Source organism: Macaca mulatta, chromosome 16, assembly GCF_049350105.2.
Source record: "Macaca mulatta isolate MMU2019108-1 chromosome 16, T2T-MMU8v2.0, whole genome shotgun sequence".
NCBI lineage: Eukaryota > Metazoa > Chordata > Mammalia > Primates > Cercopithecidae > Macaca > Macaca mulatta.
In genome coordinates, this window is record NC_133421.1 from 10,100,117 (window position 1) to 10,114,526 (window position 14,410).

General features: G+C 38.6%; 1 protein-coding gene across 19 annotated transcripts in view; it reads right to left on the reverse strand.

The window, feature by feature from the left end:
* MYH10 (myosin heavy chain 10) overlaps positions 1 to 14,410 on the reverse strand; it is a 153,812-nt gene that overhangs the window by 121,304 nt on the left and 18,098 nt on the right. For all 19 annotated transcript variants that reach the window (XM_077970318.1, XM_077970331.1, XM_077970327.1 and 16 more), the window contains one exon: positions 6,422 to 6,578. In XM_077970318.1, coding sequence (XP_077826444.1) covers positions 6,422 to 6,578 — 157 coding nt within the window. The remainder of the gene's footprint in view (positions 1 to 6,421; positions 6,579 to 14,410) is intronic.

Genomic DNA, 14,410 nt, shown 5'->3' on the forward strand with positions numbered 1-14,410 from the left:
TCACTGCAAGCTCCGCCTCCTGGGTTCACGCCATTCTCCTGCCTTAGCCTCTGGAGTAGCTGGGACTATAGGCGTGTGCCACCCTGGTCCTTAAGATTTGACAGACGTGACCACTAAAATCGTTTGGGCCTTGTCTTGAAGACATAAAGATAGATCTTCAACAATGTCTTCTATTTCTCCCATGGACAATGTTCTGGTTAAGTTTTCCACCTTATTTTGAGTCAATTTTGTCTTTGCTTATGGTGTTCTATATACTCTCTGTCATTTCTGGTAGTTCTGTCTTCTTGGTCACACTTGCCAAACATTTGTCTAGTCCGTCTTTTCGTGGGACCAGCTCTTAGTTGTACTTGACAGTTCTAGGAGAAAATGTTCTTTATTCCAATCCACTTATCTCTTCCTACATTTTCCCTCTTGTTTTGGTTCATTTCATTGCTGTATTTTTAAGTACCTTTTTTTATTATGAAATGACACAGAAAAAAAGCAATGTACAGCTCAATAAATTAGCAAAAAATTGTCCATTATCTATTTTGCTGAATAAATACTTTGTCTATAAATCTTTCTTTGCTAATGAAAATGTTCAGAGCCATGAACTGTTTCTTAAAAGTGGCTTTTGCCATAACTCACAAAATTTTTATATGTAACATTTTGTAATTTTTTTTTTTTTTTTTTTGATACGGGGTCTGGCTCTGTTGCCCAGGCTGGAGTGCAGTGGCATGATCTCAGCTCACTGCAACCTCCACCTCCCAGGCCCAAGCAATCTTCCCACCTCAGCCTCCTGAGTAGCTAGGACTATAGGAACATGCCACCACACCTGGCTAATTTTTTTATTTTTTATAGAGCTGGGGTTTCACCATGTTGCCCAGGCTGGTCTCAAACTCCTGAGCTCAAGCGATCTGCCCACCTTAGCCTCCTAAAGTTCTGAGATTACAGGCGTGAGCCATGGTGCCCAGCCTGTTGTAGTGATTTCTAAAGAATCTGTAATGTAAGTTTTGATTTCCTCTTTCACTGAAAGCCATATAGATGAGTGATTAATAACAAAAACATTCATACTCATTAAACACATTCCCACAAACACTAACCCATTTGGAAATCTTTTTATTGCTAATATCTTGTCTTACTGCACTGTGGTCAGAGACTGTAGCCTGTGATTTCTTCTTTCAGGAACTGAGAGTTTTATTGGTGGCCTGCTATATGAAATTGACATCACGTTTGTAAATGTGCTTTCTGCTTGCATACATACATTTTTCAGTATAAGCTTCCTAAGTTGTATTAAATCACATTCTTTAATATTCTCTTTTTCCCTACTTAATATGTCAAATTCTGAGAGAAGCATGTTAAAACTCCCTCTATAACTGTGGTTCACATTCTCTTCACATTTCCAGTAGCAACTGTTTTAAGTATTTGATGCAATGTCAGTGATGTATATGTAAGTATTATCTCTCTGTCCTAGATGATTATATCACACTATTTCTATCTTAAACCTCCAATCTCTCCTCCCTCCTCCTCACTCTCAGCTGAAACCCTGCTTCATTTTCACAAGCTCCTGCCAGCAACCATATCTGCCTACCCACCTGCAACACTGGTTTGAAAAATCTGGCTGTAAAAGGAAGGTGAAAAGAACGAACTTTCTTATTTAAAGTAACGGGTAGAACTTTAGTTAATAGGGAAAACGTAATGCTAACGTTAGGAGCCTATAAAAAGAGGAGCAGAGGATACAGTCACAACCCAGAATAATCAACACCACGAGATTGCTCAGAAGGTTGAGAGGATGTGTTCAGCATCAGAGGTGAAGGACTTGGTAAGACCAGCCTTTGACAGGAGTAGACACAAGAGAGAACGATCTGTTCAGCAAGCCGGGGCAGTTCCTCTCCAAGTGCCTCTGTGGAATGGGAAACAAGCCATCAGCCAGGGAGTAGAGGAGCAAGGAGGGACCCAGAGATCTGGAGCCTGCAGAGGTTTGAAATAGTCATTATGGAGAGTGGGAGGAACAAGGTAGGATTAGCAAGAGTTGACAGTAGAATCAGGGCTCGTGGTCATGAAATTACAGTGGCATTTGTGTGTTCCATTGTGTGAGTATAACTCTAGAAGCATCAGCAACCCAAGTAAGAGCATTAAAAGAGATAAATATCTTGATTCATCCAGGGTGGGAGTTTTACTAAACAAGTCTAACCAATGAACAATGGGACAAGGGAGGGGTTTAGGAAATGGATAGAAGAAGGCCATGAAATCTACACTACACAAGGAACAAAGTGAAGGGTGTTGTTCACATATAGGGGGAAAGAAGAACAACTAATGGGCTGAGGATCCACATGAAGGCAAAGAACACATTTAGGAGACTTCTTGACTGGACTACCAATATGGAAGGACGCTGCAATAGAACTTCTGAAACTTTATCTGAAAAATCAGGTAATTCTAAAATATGGCAAAGTCTAGAGCATCACCACAGATGTTGGTGGCATAAGTCAGAGACGGAGGAAATGAAGGACCTTACGATCAAGGGACTTGACTGTCCATTAAAAACTATGAAGTAACACAGGGTAACGGCAAGGCTTGAGGCAGAGAGGAAACAATGTGCTGAGGCCCATTATGGAATGAGGAGAGGCACCAAGAAGAAAGCTGCTGAAAGTAATGAGTGGTGAGGGAGGTGCAGCTTTCCCAAGGCAGTAAAGGAGTAACGGTTTAGCAGACACATAGACACAGTGTTAGTAAGGACACTAACCCTGTCTCCCAGTGCACAGGATTTGAGTGATGGAGTCCTCTTCACTAAGTGGGCTCATACCCCATATGCGGGGGAAAGCCAAGTCTCAGTTAAAGCTTGAAGGAAAAGAAAATATTCACTGAAGATACTAAACATAGAGAAGGTTTGCACATCGGAGAGTGAGAGTTACCTAAGGCAAAAATGAAAAGGGAATATTACGGAAATGAAAACATGACTGGAAACACAGTGAATTTCATTCCAGGATTCCATGAAGATGGTGGACTCTCAGGTCTTAAATTTTCATAGTGGCCTAAAAAGGTGGCCCCTGCAGGTATTATTATAGCGAGCAAAACTTTCCTTTCCATCTATCCAGGTCAACAGGGGTTGGTAGCAGTGTTGGTGGCCTGCTGCTGAATGGAAGCTAGCTGGGATGGAACTGGGCTGGTGAGGTGTCAGGAGCAAAGGAAGACAAGCCACAAGGTGGTGAGCCTCACTGTAGGTAGTCCTAGGTGACCTCAGATGACTATGTGCAGGGTAGAGGCCTCAGTGTTCCTGAATTCAGTTCCTAACACACACTATTGCAAATGAAAAGCCTGATGCTACTGACTCCCTTTCCATGGACAGCATGTCATGTTACCCTATCCACCAAGGTATGCAAGACGAGGCATGTTTCCTTTCATTATTTCCACCCAGCACTTTTATCTGAAGACCTGAGTGTGTTTTTTAATTCCAGTGACCTTTTTCAAAAGTATCACTTTTTTCATGGAACCCGAGAGTCTACACACACATTCCATGTTTCCGACTCCTTCTCTCATAAGCACCATCTGATTCTTTTTGGTTTCCATTCTAGTCTTCAAATCTACTGCTTTAGTTTCCAATGGTGTCTAATCTACCATTCCATGCTTTTAATGAATGCGTGATTTTCTGCAATCAAGTTTACATCTAAGAATTCTTTCATTCATTCATTCAACAAATATTTATTGAGCAACTACTATGTGCCAGGCACACAACTGCATTTTGATCCAGTATCCCCTAAAATCCAATTTAAAAAAAATTAAGCTAGCTTGCTGCTTTTTCACATAAAAAGCAAAAACTTTTCAATATTTTTTATTAATACACTTAAAGATGTGGGATGTGTGACCAAAAAAGTCTGTACATGATATGAAACTAGGAAGGATGATAAATACATTGGATGAAAGAAACAGAATCTTAAAAGCTCTTGGCAGCTTGGATGGGGAATTGAATCTAAAATGATAGATCAGTGGGGCCACGTGCTCTGAATTCTCCACATGGTCCTCGGTCAAGCTATTGATCCTCTTCTTAGGTCCAGTGACACTTGGCTATCCATTCACATTTGTAATTGAAGACCTAGATTGATTGGCATTGGCAGCTAGTGTGAGCTTTATCAGCAATGCTGCATATGCTAATGTCTGATTAGCCCTGAAGATGCCCCCTCAATTATGTCGTGTAGTAGACCAGCAGGTAGCCCCCTACTTACAAAATCAAATACAAAGGGAAATTGTTTAGAGTGGGTTGTTTTCATTTTCTGTATCAAACTTTTAAATTTTTACGTAATCAAAACCATCAACTAATTCCTTTTAACTTTCACATGGAAGTTTATTATTGTGGATAAGAATGTGTCACACTGCCTGGTTTTGAATCCTAGCTTGTATTTTTCACTTATATCCTTTCTTCGTCAAGTTATTTATTTCGCTTTCTTGTGCCTTAGTAAAATAGGGACAGTAATTCTATTTACTTTACAAGCTTGTCATGCACTGTATAACAGACACAAAGCCTTTACCCAGTGCTTGGCACACAGTAATTTTCAATAAATGTTTATTCTAGCACTAAAATGATATTAATAATAATATGATATGCTGATAAGCCGTATCTGCCTCATATCTTCCTCATTCTGTTTACTCAAGAGGCGTTTTCACCAGCAAAGCCACAGAGCCAACAATTCTTCTTCATACGGTATCCATACAGTTGGTGTGGGAACCCACTAATGGGATATTATTATCTGTTAACTATCATGTTAGATCCAACTCCTCATTCAACCAGTCAAGAAATTTTTAAATGCTGTTTCTGTTCATCAAATGTATTATTATCCCTCCCAGTTTCATGCCATTGGCAAATTTTATGGGCATGCATCCCACCTCTTCAAGTATGCTGATAAAAATGTTAAAAGGGGGCACACACCCTTTGGTGCACATCCTGATACACCTGGCCAACCTCAGTCATTAATCAGTCATTAATCAATATATTCACATTGTTTTCAGACTGCTCTCTTAACATATTTCAAGCCCAAGGATTGGTTTAAAGGTTCCCCTTTTTAAAAATTAGAGTGATACATATGAGCCTGTCCCTAGCTTTCTGGAAACTACCCTTCTATAGAATACTTCAAAGACCAGAGGGTCAACAATCTCAACTGTAAGATGTATCTGTTTAAATGAGGAACAATATGGGCTTAATCAGAGAAGGAGGGCACTTTCTTCAATTTCTTCTCCCACATATGGCATAGTTTGCTCACTAATACACTTTTCTGCATCTAAAGATCATTCTTCTTAACAGAGACAGAACCAAAAACACAAAGAGTGGATGATTCTTCATTCTCCATCTAACAGCAATTTTTCACAGTCCTAGCCATTTCTTAGTATTCCTAAAGAATACTAAGAAATTGTATTGAACTCCAAAAAAAATTATTAAATTTAATCTTTCTTTAAAAGCCTAAGATCATTTTTTAATTACAAAACTGTCCTTACCAACTTATGTCTGACACTATCCTAGTCTTGAAGTACTTCCTGTTTGCCCTGGAAGATCTGGTATATAGTAAGTATCCAAACAAAAACTAGAAGTAGGACATGGGTATTGTACTTTATTAATTCCTTCACACTATCCTTCAGACCTAATCACCAGAAAGGACTTGCCATGACCTGCAATTTGATGAAAAGTGGGTGCAGCACAGCCTGTTTTCTGAAGATTGTGGAATGATTTTATAAGAACCTTATGTTTTTATTAAAACTTATAGAATTTATTAATAAAAAATACATTAAAAAGGAGAGAGAGGGAGAGTTATTACAGAAGATTGGATTTTCACGTAGCACCAGGAACTCCCATGTTTAAATGAAGTCTTGTAGAGCAATAATATTAATTGCATTCAAAACCACTACATTCTGGTTTTTCAAAAATGTCCCTCCATAAATCATTGTGTCTAAAGCCAGGGTTCAAATGAATGACTCCTCAAATTTACATTCATTCTGATCCAAAGGAACACAATCAAAATCAACCAACTTAACACATGCGTTTTAACTTTTATTGTCACCTTTTACACGCTTTTAAATCACAAATAATACTTTATATAATCTTTCCCCAGTGAAGCATCCACCTTTCCTATTATTCTTCCTATTGGTTTTAAAACCTAATATAATGAGCTTCGGTTAGACTGGCTTGTGGTGGGAATCAAATGTATATGAAAACTAGATGCTTTTTAACATATAAATTTATGAGGTATTGTTTTAGAGCAACAAACAAACTTACCATACAGAAAATGGCTACGTTGTCTGTTTTAATCTTAAAAACTCACAATTTTTCTATAATAAACATTACTTCTTTATTAATTAAAAAATAAAATTAAAACTTTTGTAGAATACACTGAGACATTAAAAAACACTAAATTACATTTAAGAAATTCTGAGCATTTAGTATTCAAATATTTCCAATTACCTTGAAGCATGCATCTGTAAGCGGATTCAGATATAGCATAGATGTGTGGAGGCATCTCATGACGCTTCTTCCCTCTGTACATTTCAATAATATTCTCAGAGTAAATTGGAAGATTCTTGTAAGGGTTTATAACTACACAGAAGAGTCCAGAATAAGTCTAGAATAAAAATAAAATAGAGTATTAAAAAAAAACCTCTGCATTTATCGGTCAGGGTCCAATGAGGAGACAGAAACCGCACAGTCATTTAAGCAGGAGATCTTTACCTTTTGGATAATTATAATCTATCCCCCAAATTAAACTTAGCCTATAATGGGCAATTTAGTACTATGAACCACAAGTAGTTCTCCCACAGATAGCTTATTAAGTGGCACTCTGCGGGACTCAATTTCCTCATCCATGAAGTAGAAATAATGTGAGCTTCCTGACTTCATGGGGCTATCATAGGGTACAATCAATATGTTATTTACTTTTTTACATTCATTCTCTCGTGAGTACACAAGATGTGAAAGCTCGTTAATGCAGTTTCAGATTCCACATTGCAATTAATCTTTAATATAATAGCATTTGTCCAGTTTGAGTACAGTATCAAAGAAGAATATCCACAATTATCTAAAAAGGGTATTAAAATACTCTTCTTGGCCGGCCATGGTGGCTCATGCCTGTAATCCCAGCACTTTGAGAGGCTGAGGCGGGTGGATCACAAGGTCAGGAGTTCAAGACCAGCCTGGCCAAGATGGTGAAATCCCGTCTCTACTAAAAATACAAAAATTAGCCAGGCACAGTGGCAGGCTCCTGTAATCCCAGCTACTCAGGAGGCTGAGGCAGGAGAATTGCCTGAACCCTGGGGGGTGGAGGTTGCAGTGAGCCTAGATCACGCCACTGCACTCCAGCCTAGGCGACAGACTGAGACTCCATCTCAAAAAACAAAAACAAAAACAAACCAAAAAAACACTCTTCTTTTTTTCCAACTAAATATCTCTATGGCTGGATTTTCTTCATATACTTTAACCAAAATAACATATTATAAAAAAACAGAATGCAAAAGCAGATATGACAGTCCAGCTAGTTTGGTTAATGCTAAAGAGATTTGCAAAAATGTAAGAGTTTTCATCCATGTAATTTTTTTTGTTTTGGAAAATACAGGGATTTTTTTTCTTAAAAATGTATTTATGTTAACTTGTCATGATTTACTACTATTCTTTTAAAATGAATTAATAAAGATTTTAAAATGTATTTTAATTACTAATACAGTAAATATCAACAAACATAAGCCAAATAAACAAAAGCTCTTTGGGATCTTCAGTAAATAAAAGCTGCCAGGCTAGAAGATACAAACTTTTCCTGATCCATACTGTAATCATTACACAGAATTGGCCCTATGAATGCTTATGACTTAGACACAATGAGTTCTGAGAATATTCTACAAAACTGATTCTGGGCATTATGGAAAAACAAGAGCAGTCAGAACTGCTGACAGATGCTCTAACCCTCTCAGGGACTGAAGGCATCTGGAAGGGCATTCAGTTGCATTACGAAACAGACCTTTTATTTAAGGTGATTTGGGTAGACCAAAATCTAAAAGCAAGAGGACATGAAAAAAGGGCTGGAGAATTGGTACTGCATGGCCAGCTTCCCCAGGGAACACTAAGGGGGGTTCTAACTAACAGCTGCGTTCATAAGAGCTGAAACCCCCAGCAATTGCCACCAGAAAGCCCTCCAGAGGCTACTCTGTTTACTAATGCTAAACCAAGAGAATGAAAGCCTGCCAAAAAATTTCAAGTGATCAAAACTGTCTCTCTGGCTGCCCTCCTTGTATTTTCCCGAACTCACAATTGCAGGCTCAGATGTAGAACGCACTTCCTACTTAGGTTAGTAGTGTAGAAGGGGCAAAGGGCCCCCATCCTAAATTCAGACTTGGGCTGTTTGCTGAAGCCTTACTACTGAGCAGACCAGGAGGTTATCTGTCCATTCTTTGCCTGAGGCTACATTATTACTATTGACTCCTCAAGTCTTCAGACTCTTCGACTTCTTGTATGCAAAGTGCAGACCTCTGCGAACCCTGGGTGGCCCTTGGGCTTCCCAGACCATCACCTTGCACTTTCTCCCAATCAAGTCTCTTGTCTAACTAGTCCTGTATATCTTTGCTGCCCACAGGACAAAAAGGCAATGAGGAACAGTAAAAATAGAGGCTTTATTAAGGGTGAGAAAAACAAAGGAGAGGCAACCTCAATACTTTTTTACTGAGTTTAATTTATATAAAGTTAACAAATCGCAACCATACATTGATGAATTTTTGTACACCCAACCTCACTTTCTCATTCAAAAATTAGATCGCAGTCTATCATGAAGCTACAGATTATACTCTTCAATTTTATAACAGGCAAATAATTAGAGACGAGAAAAGAAAAAAGCTCCAAGAAAGCGAAAATACACAAATTCAGTTTAGTGTCCCATAGTATGTATGGGATGGTAACAGATCATAACTGACATGTTTAATCAGAAGTAATTCCAACATGTGTGTCTACCATGCGTTAGGCACTTTCCTGAGGACTAGAATAAGTGAGAATAAGTCTCACAAAATGAGTTAGTCATCAAAAATATAAAAGGTTAACTAATCATCAGTATCCCATGCTTGCCAAAATGCAGCAGTAATCAATGCTTAAGAAGGAACATTATTAAAGTGTTTAATAAACCTGACTTCTAACTACCTAAAAAGTTAGCTCAAGTATTGAGCTCTTGTATAAACTGATCACTGAATTGATACTGCACCACTTCTATCTTCCCCCACGCACACGGTAGGAAGGTAATGTGTTGTTAAAACAATTATTCTGGAGACCTTAAAGTTCAAATGAACTTTACTAAGTATTTGAATACACGCACAAGATGCTAAGCTTCTTTATGAAACATACACTCTGGGTATGAAGACAAATAGATGCACACTAAACAAGCTACAATGGAAAGCACCAAAAAGAGAAAGAGAAAGATGAACAGGTATTATCAATAACGGAAAGCTCTGGGGCAGAACACAACAAACTCCAGGCACTGAAAGTCATGACCACCTTGTCAGAGACTGTAGAACGAAGTAAAAAATTCAGACCCAAATGGTCTTTGATGTTCTTTTTAAAGACTATGGGATCAGAAGAAGGGATAAAGGAATTCCTGTTAAAGTAGTAAAAGCACAAAACTCTTACAGTGGCAGGATATACTCGAGGCAGTGTGAGAAGACCAGCATAGCAAAAATAGTTTGTACCACGGAATGTGAGAGATAAGGGCCTAGAAAGACAAACTGAATAATTCAGATTTTGTCCTTTATGGGTGATGAGGTATTGAAGGTTTAGGAGAGAAAAGTGATTGGATGAAACAAGCATTTTAGACAAAGTATAAATCTGGCAGCCATATGGAGAACACATTGAAGGGGCAAAAGGTGAGAAGCAGGAAGACACGCGGAGACTGCTCAACTGTCCTGGCATAACAGGGCCTAGATGAGAGAAAAGGCAACACAAAATAGAGAAGGCTGGAGACTTCACAGTGCTCAGAAACTTTCAATACAGAAAAGCCATTAAAGACCTAAGTCAAAGAGGACTCCAAGGTCTCCAGGCCTTACAGAAACATTAATCATGGAAGGAAAAATAACTGATTTGTGGGAAAAGATAACGAATCCCTCTAATGTACTGACATTGTGGTGTGGTGGGTGAGCCAAGCAGGATGCCTCCTGGGCAGCTGGAAATATTGGATTGCCAGAGCCTTGGGAAAATCCTGAAGAGCTGCAAAGGCTTGAAATATAAGTTTGCGTAATAACACTACTGTATACTTTACCTAAGTGAGACATACAAAAATCTTTGCCGTTGGAAACATTTACAAATTTTCAAGCACACTATGCTGCTTTATGCCTCTAGGCTCCCACCCTATGCTGACCACTCTGCCTGGAATGCCTATCTTCCTCCGTCTAGGATTGGGAAATTTTACTCAGCCTGGAAGTGACAGGCCTCTGCTTAAGAAAGCAGGGCTATGTATATGCGTTGTTTCATAGGTTCAAAGGATTAGAGAAACAGACAGTGGAGGCTGGTGTAAATGTCAACACAATGGAGCAGAGATACAACAGTCTCCTACTAGGAACAGGGATTGAACTGGGAATATCATATAACCCTACATCCCAACTGTAGCTCTCAGAAGAAATCAGACCACCATCCAGAAGGAAAGGGAGGGAGGAAAGAATAATTCACCCATACCACCTGCAAACACTGCAACTAGGTAAAATTCACAGGCAAATTTTGAAAAAAAACCTACATAATAAGGAAAAGATCATCATTCAGAGGATTCAGAAAGAAATTACTGGTGGAAATTATCTATAAAATAACTAAAAGAAAACTTTAGGAGATAGATTTATATCTGCAACAGAATATAGTATAACATAGAGTCTACATATTAGGACAGAGATGCATCAGAAAAAAAATAGGTGACCAGGGCCAGAAAAGACTGTAAGGAACCATCTGGAAAAGTAAAATTAAAATCCACAGTGGAGAAAATAAAGAGCAGAATGGATACCTCAAGAAATCAAGTGATAAGAGCAGATATTTATTCTAGGAGAGCATCCTTCTTAAAGAAAAATAGAACAATGGTAAAATAATAAAAGAAAAGGACGTTACAAAGACAAAACTTATCAGTAATAATAAGACATAGAGGGCACAGGAAGGATAACTAACATTAGTTGCTATTGCTCCTTTGAGAGAAAATAGAAAAAAACGCTGTAAAAAACAAACAAAAAAACAACTTGAGAAAACTGTGTGTGTGTAAGGCATATACATTGAATTAAAAGGAATTCACTAAGATAATAAACGCAGAAGGAATTATGGCACTAGACTCATCATTTTGCAGCCCCCCAATGCCACAGTAGATCTGGACAATGTCCATCACTATTAAAATCCTCAGGTGACTGACAGATGACACCACTCCTAATGCACAAATCAGGCTGGCAAAACCTAAAATGAGTCACTGCTCATCAATCTCAGCATCATAACGTGAGAGACAATGTGGCACTAAGTGTCTCCTGAATCTGAATCCGTTTAAGCCTCTGGATCCAATTTATGGATTTTTCTCCTTCCAGTTTATAGGAAGCACCACAGGATTGCAATCAACAAAGTCCAGAATTTCCCATATTCTGGATTTTGTTGATTGCAATCCTATAGTATGCAAAAACAAAACAAAACAAAACAAAAGGGTGGGGGGAAGTGGCTGGGCATGGTAGCTCATGTCTGTAACCCCAGTACTTTGGGAAGCCATGGTGGGAAGATCACTTGAGGTCAGGAGTTCAAGACTAACCTGGGCAATATAGTGAGACCCCTATCTCCAGAAGCAAAAAAAAAAAAAAAAGAGGGAAGAGCGAGATTAAAAGTGATATAACAACTGCTATGCTTTGACTGTGTCCCCACAAAAGCATGTGCTGGAAATTTAATCCCCAATGCAACAGTGTTGGGAGGTAAGGCCTAATGAGAGGTGCTTGGACAATGAGGACTCCACCTTCATCGATGGATTAATGCCAATTATAAAAGGGCTTGAGGCTATAAATTCTATCTCTTGCTCTCTCTTGAGCACATTCTTCTTGCCCTTCCACCTTCTCCCATGTAATGACGCCACAAGAAGGCCCTCACCAGATGCAGCCCCTTGACCCTGGACTTCCCAGCCTCTAGAACCGTAAGCCAAATAAACTTCTCTTGTTTATAAATCATACAATCTGTGTTAGTTTGTTATAGCAGCACAAAACAGACTGAGCAACCAATCACAATATGTCAACCTTGTTTGGATCCTGAATCGAACTGACCAACTATTTATGAGATTATGTATGAGACATAAGGAAAATAAGAAAAGTAACTGAATATTTGATGATATGGAATTGTTATTTCTTTCTTAGATAGGTAATAGTTATGAATCTCAAAACCTGTTGCTGAGAAGATGCTAAGCAGAGCTTTCAGCAGCACAAAAGTCTGAGAGAACAAAAATTAAAACATTCCAGCCTACTTAGGGAGAGGTAGGTGGTGGGGGTGGTAAACACTCCAGGCTTTCAGCTGGGACCCTGAAGGCTATACCCTAAGAGTTAAGACTATGAGAAACCGACCAGACCCTACACAGCATGAAGCCCGGTTGGAAAAGATGTCAATTCCTGCATGGACGACATGGCCTAGTTTCCCTAAGCCTGTCTGCCCAAAGCAAAACTCTAGAATAACCTTAATGCCATCCAGAGTCTCAAATTATTTTCACAATTCCTTGTACACAATAACTGGGCATATGAGGCAACAAGTTGTGGCTGAAATCCAAGATAATATCTGGAACCTCTGTGTGTCTATTTTTATTGACTTGTATTATTGCCCTGGGTTACAATATGTTCAAGTAATTAAAGACATGACAGAATTCTGACAGGGAACTGGAAACTATTAAAGGAAAAACCCAAATGAAAATTCTAAAACTGAAAAACAAAACAAAACAGAAAAAGAAAACCAGCCAGTAACTACAATTAAAAATTCATGTGTTAAACAGCAAGCTAGATACAGCTGAAGAAAGAATTAGTTACGTGACATTTTAATCAGAAGCAAACAGCCAGAGTGAACCATGGGGGAAAAACAAGGATGAAAATGTAGAGGAATGTGAGAGGCAGATGAGACATGGTGAAACGATCTGGCATGTGAAGTATGTGAGTCCAAGAAGGAGAAAAAAGAATGAGGCAGAAGCAGTATCTGAAGAGATAATGGCTAAGAATTTCCCCAGATCAACAAAAGCCATCAAGCCACAGAGTCAAGACCACTACAATCTCCAAGCTGAATGCAGTAGTCCCCCTTATCTGTGGTTTCACTTTCTGCAGTTTGTTGTCCACAATCAACTGTGGTCCAAAAATATTTGGTGAAAAACTCCAGAAATAAACAGTTCATACATTTTAAATTGTACACCGTTCTGAGCAGTGTGATGAAATCTGGCACAATTCCGCTCCATCGTGCACAGGACGTGAACTATCCCTTCGTCCAGCATCATCATGCTGTACAGCTATTAGTCACTTGGTAGCCCTCCCAGATCTCAGATCAACTGTGTTCAAGTAACCTTTATGTTACTTAATAGCTCCAAACACAAGAGTAGTGATGCTGGCAATTGTGATATGCCAAAGAGAAGCCATAAAGTGCCACCTTTAAGTGATATGGTAAGTTTTCAACTTAATAGGGATAAAATCATATGCTGAGGCTGCTACAATCTATGGTAAGAATGAATCTTCTATCCATGAATTTGTGAACTAGGAAAAAGAAATTCATCAAATCATCACAAGAAGAGTACAATAAGATATTCTGAAAGAGGGAGAGAAACCATACTCACATAACTTTTATTAAGTATATTGTTTTAATTGTTCTATATTATTAATAGTTATTGTTGTTAATCTCCTACCATGCCTAAACTGTAAGTTAAATTTTATCAAAGGTATGTATGTATAGGAAAAAACATCATTTAGATATGGTTCAGTACCATCTGTGGTTTTAGGCATCCACTGGGGATCTTAGACTGCATCCCTTGAAGACAAGGAGGACTCACTATATACAGAATAAAACTTCACCTAAGCCCATCAGAGTCAAAGTGTTGAAATTCAAAGACGGAGAAAATTTTAGAGACGGCCAGTGGCCGGGGTGGGGAAAGGAATACAGATGACCTTCAAGGGAATAACAGTCAAACTACAAGCTGAATTCTCAACAGAAAAAGACGAAAGGCAGAACCCGATGCAATGGCATTTTCACAATGTTAAAAGAAAACCACCGCCGGCTCTGAATTCCAAATCCAGCAAAAACCAAAAAAACTTCAAAAATAAAGGACGAGTAGATACTTCAGATAAAAGAGGCCCTTTCTAAAAGAATGGAAGCTAAAAGATGTGGGAAAAAAAAAGTAATGGATAAAACGAAATGAATATTGACAGTATTAAAATGTAGTATGTGTCTTGTGGGTTTTAAAATACAGAGGAA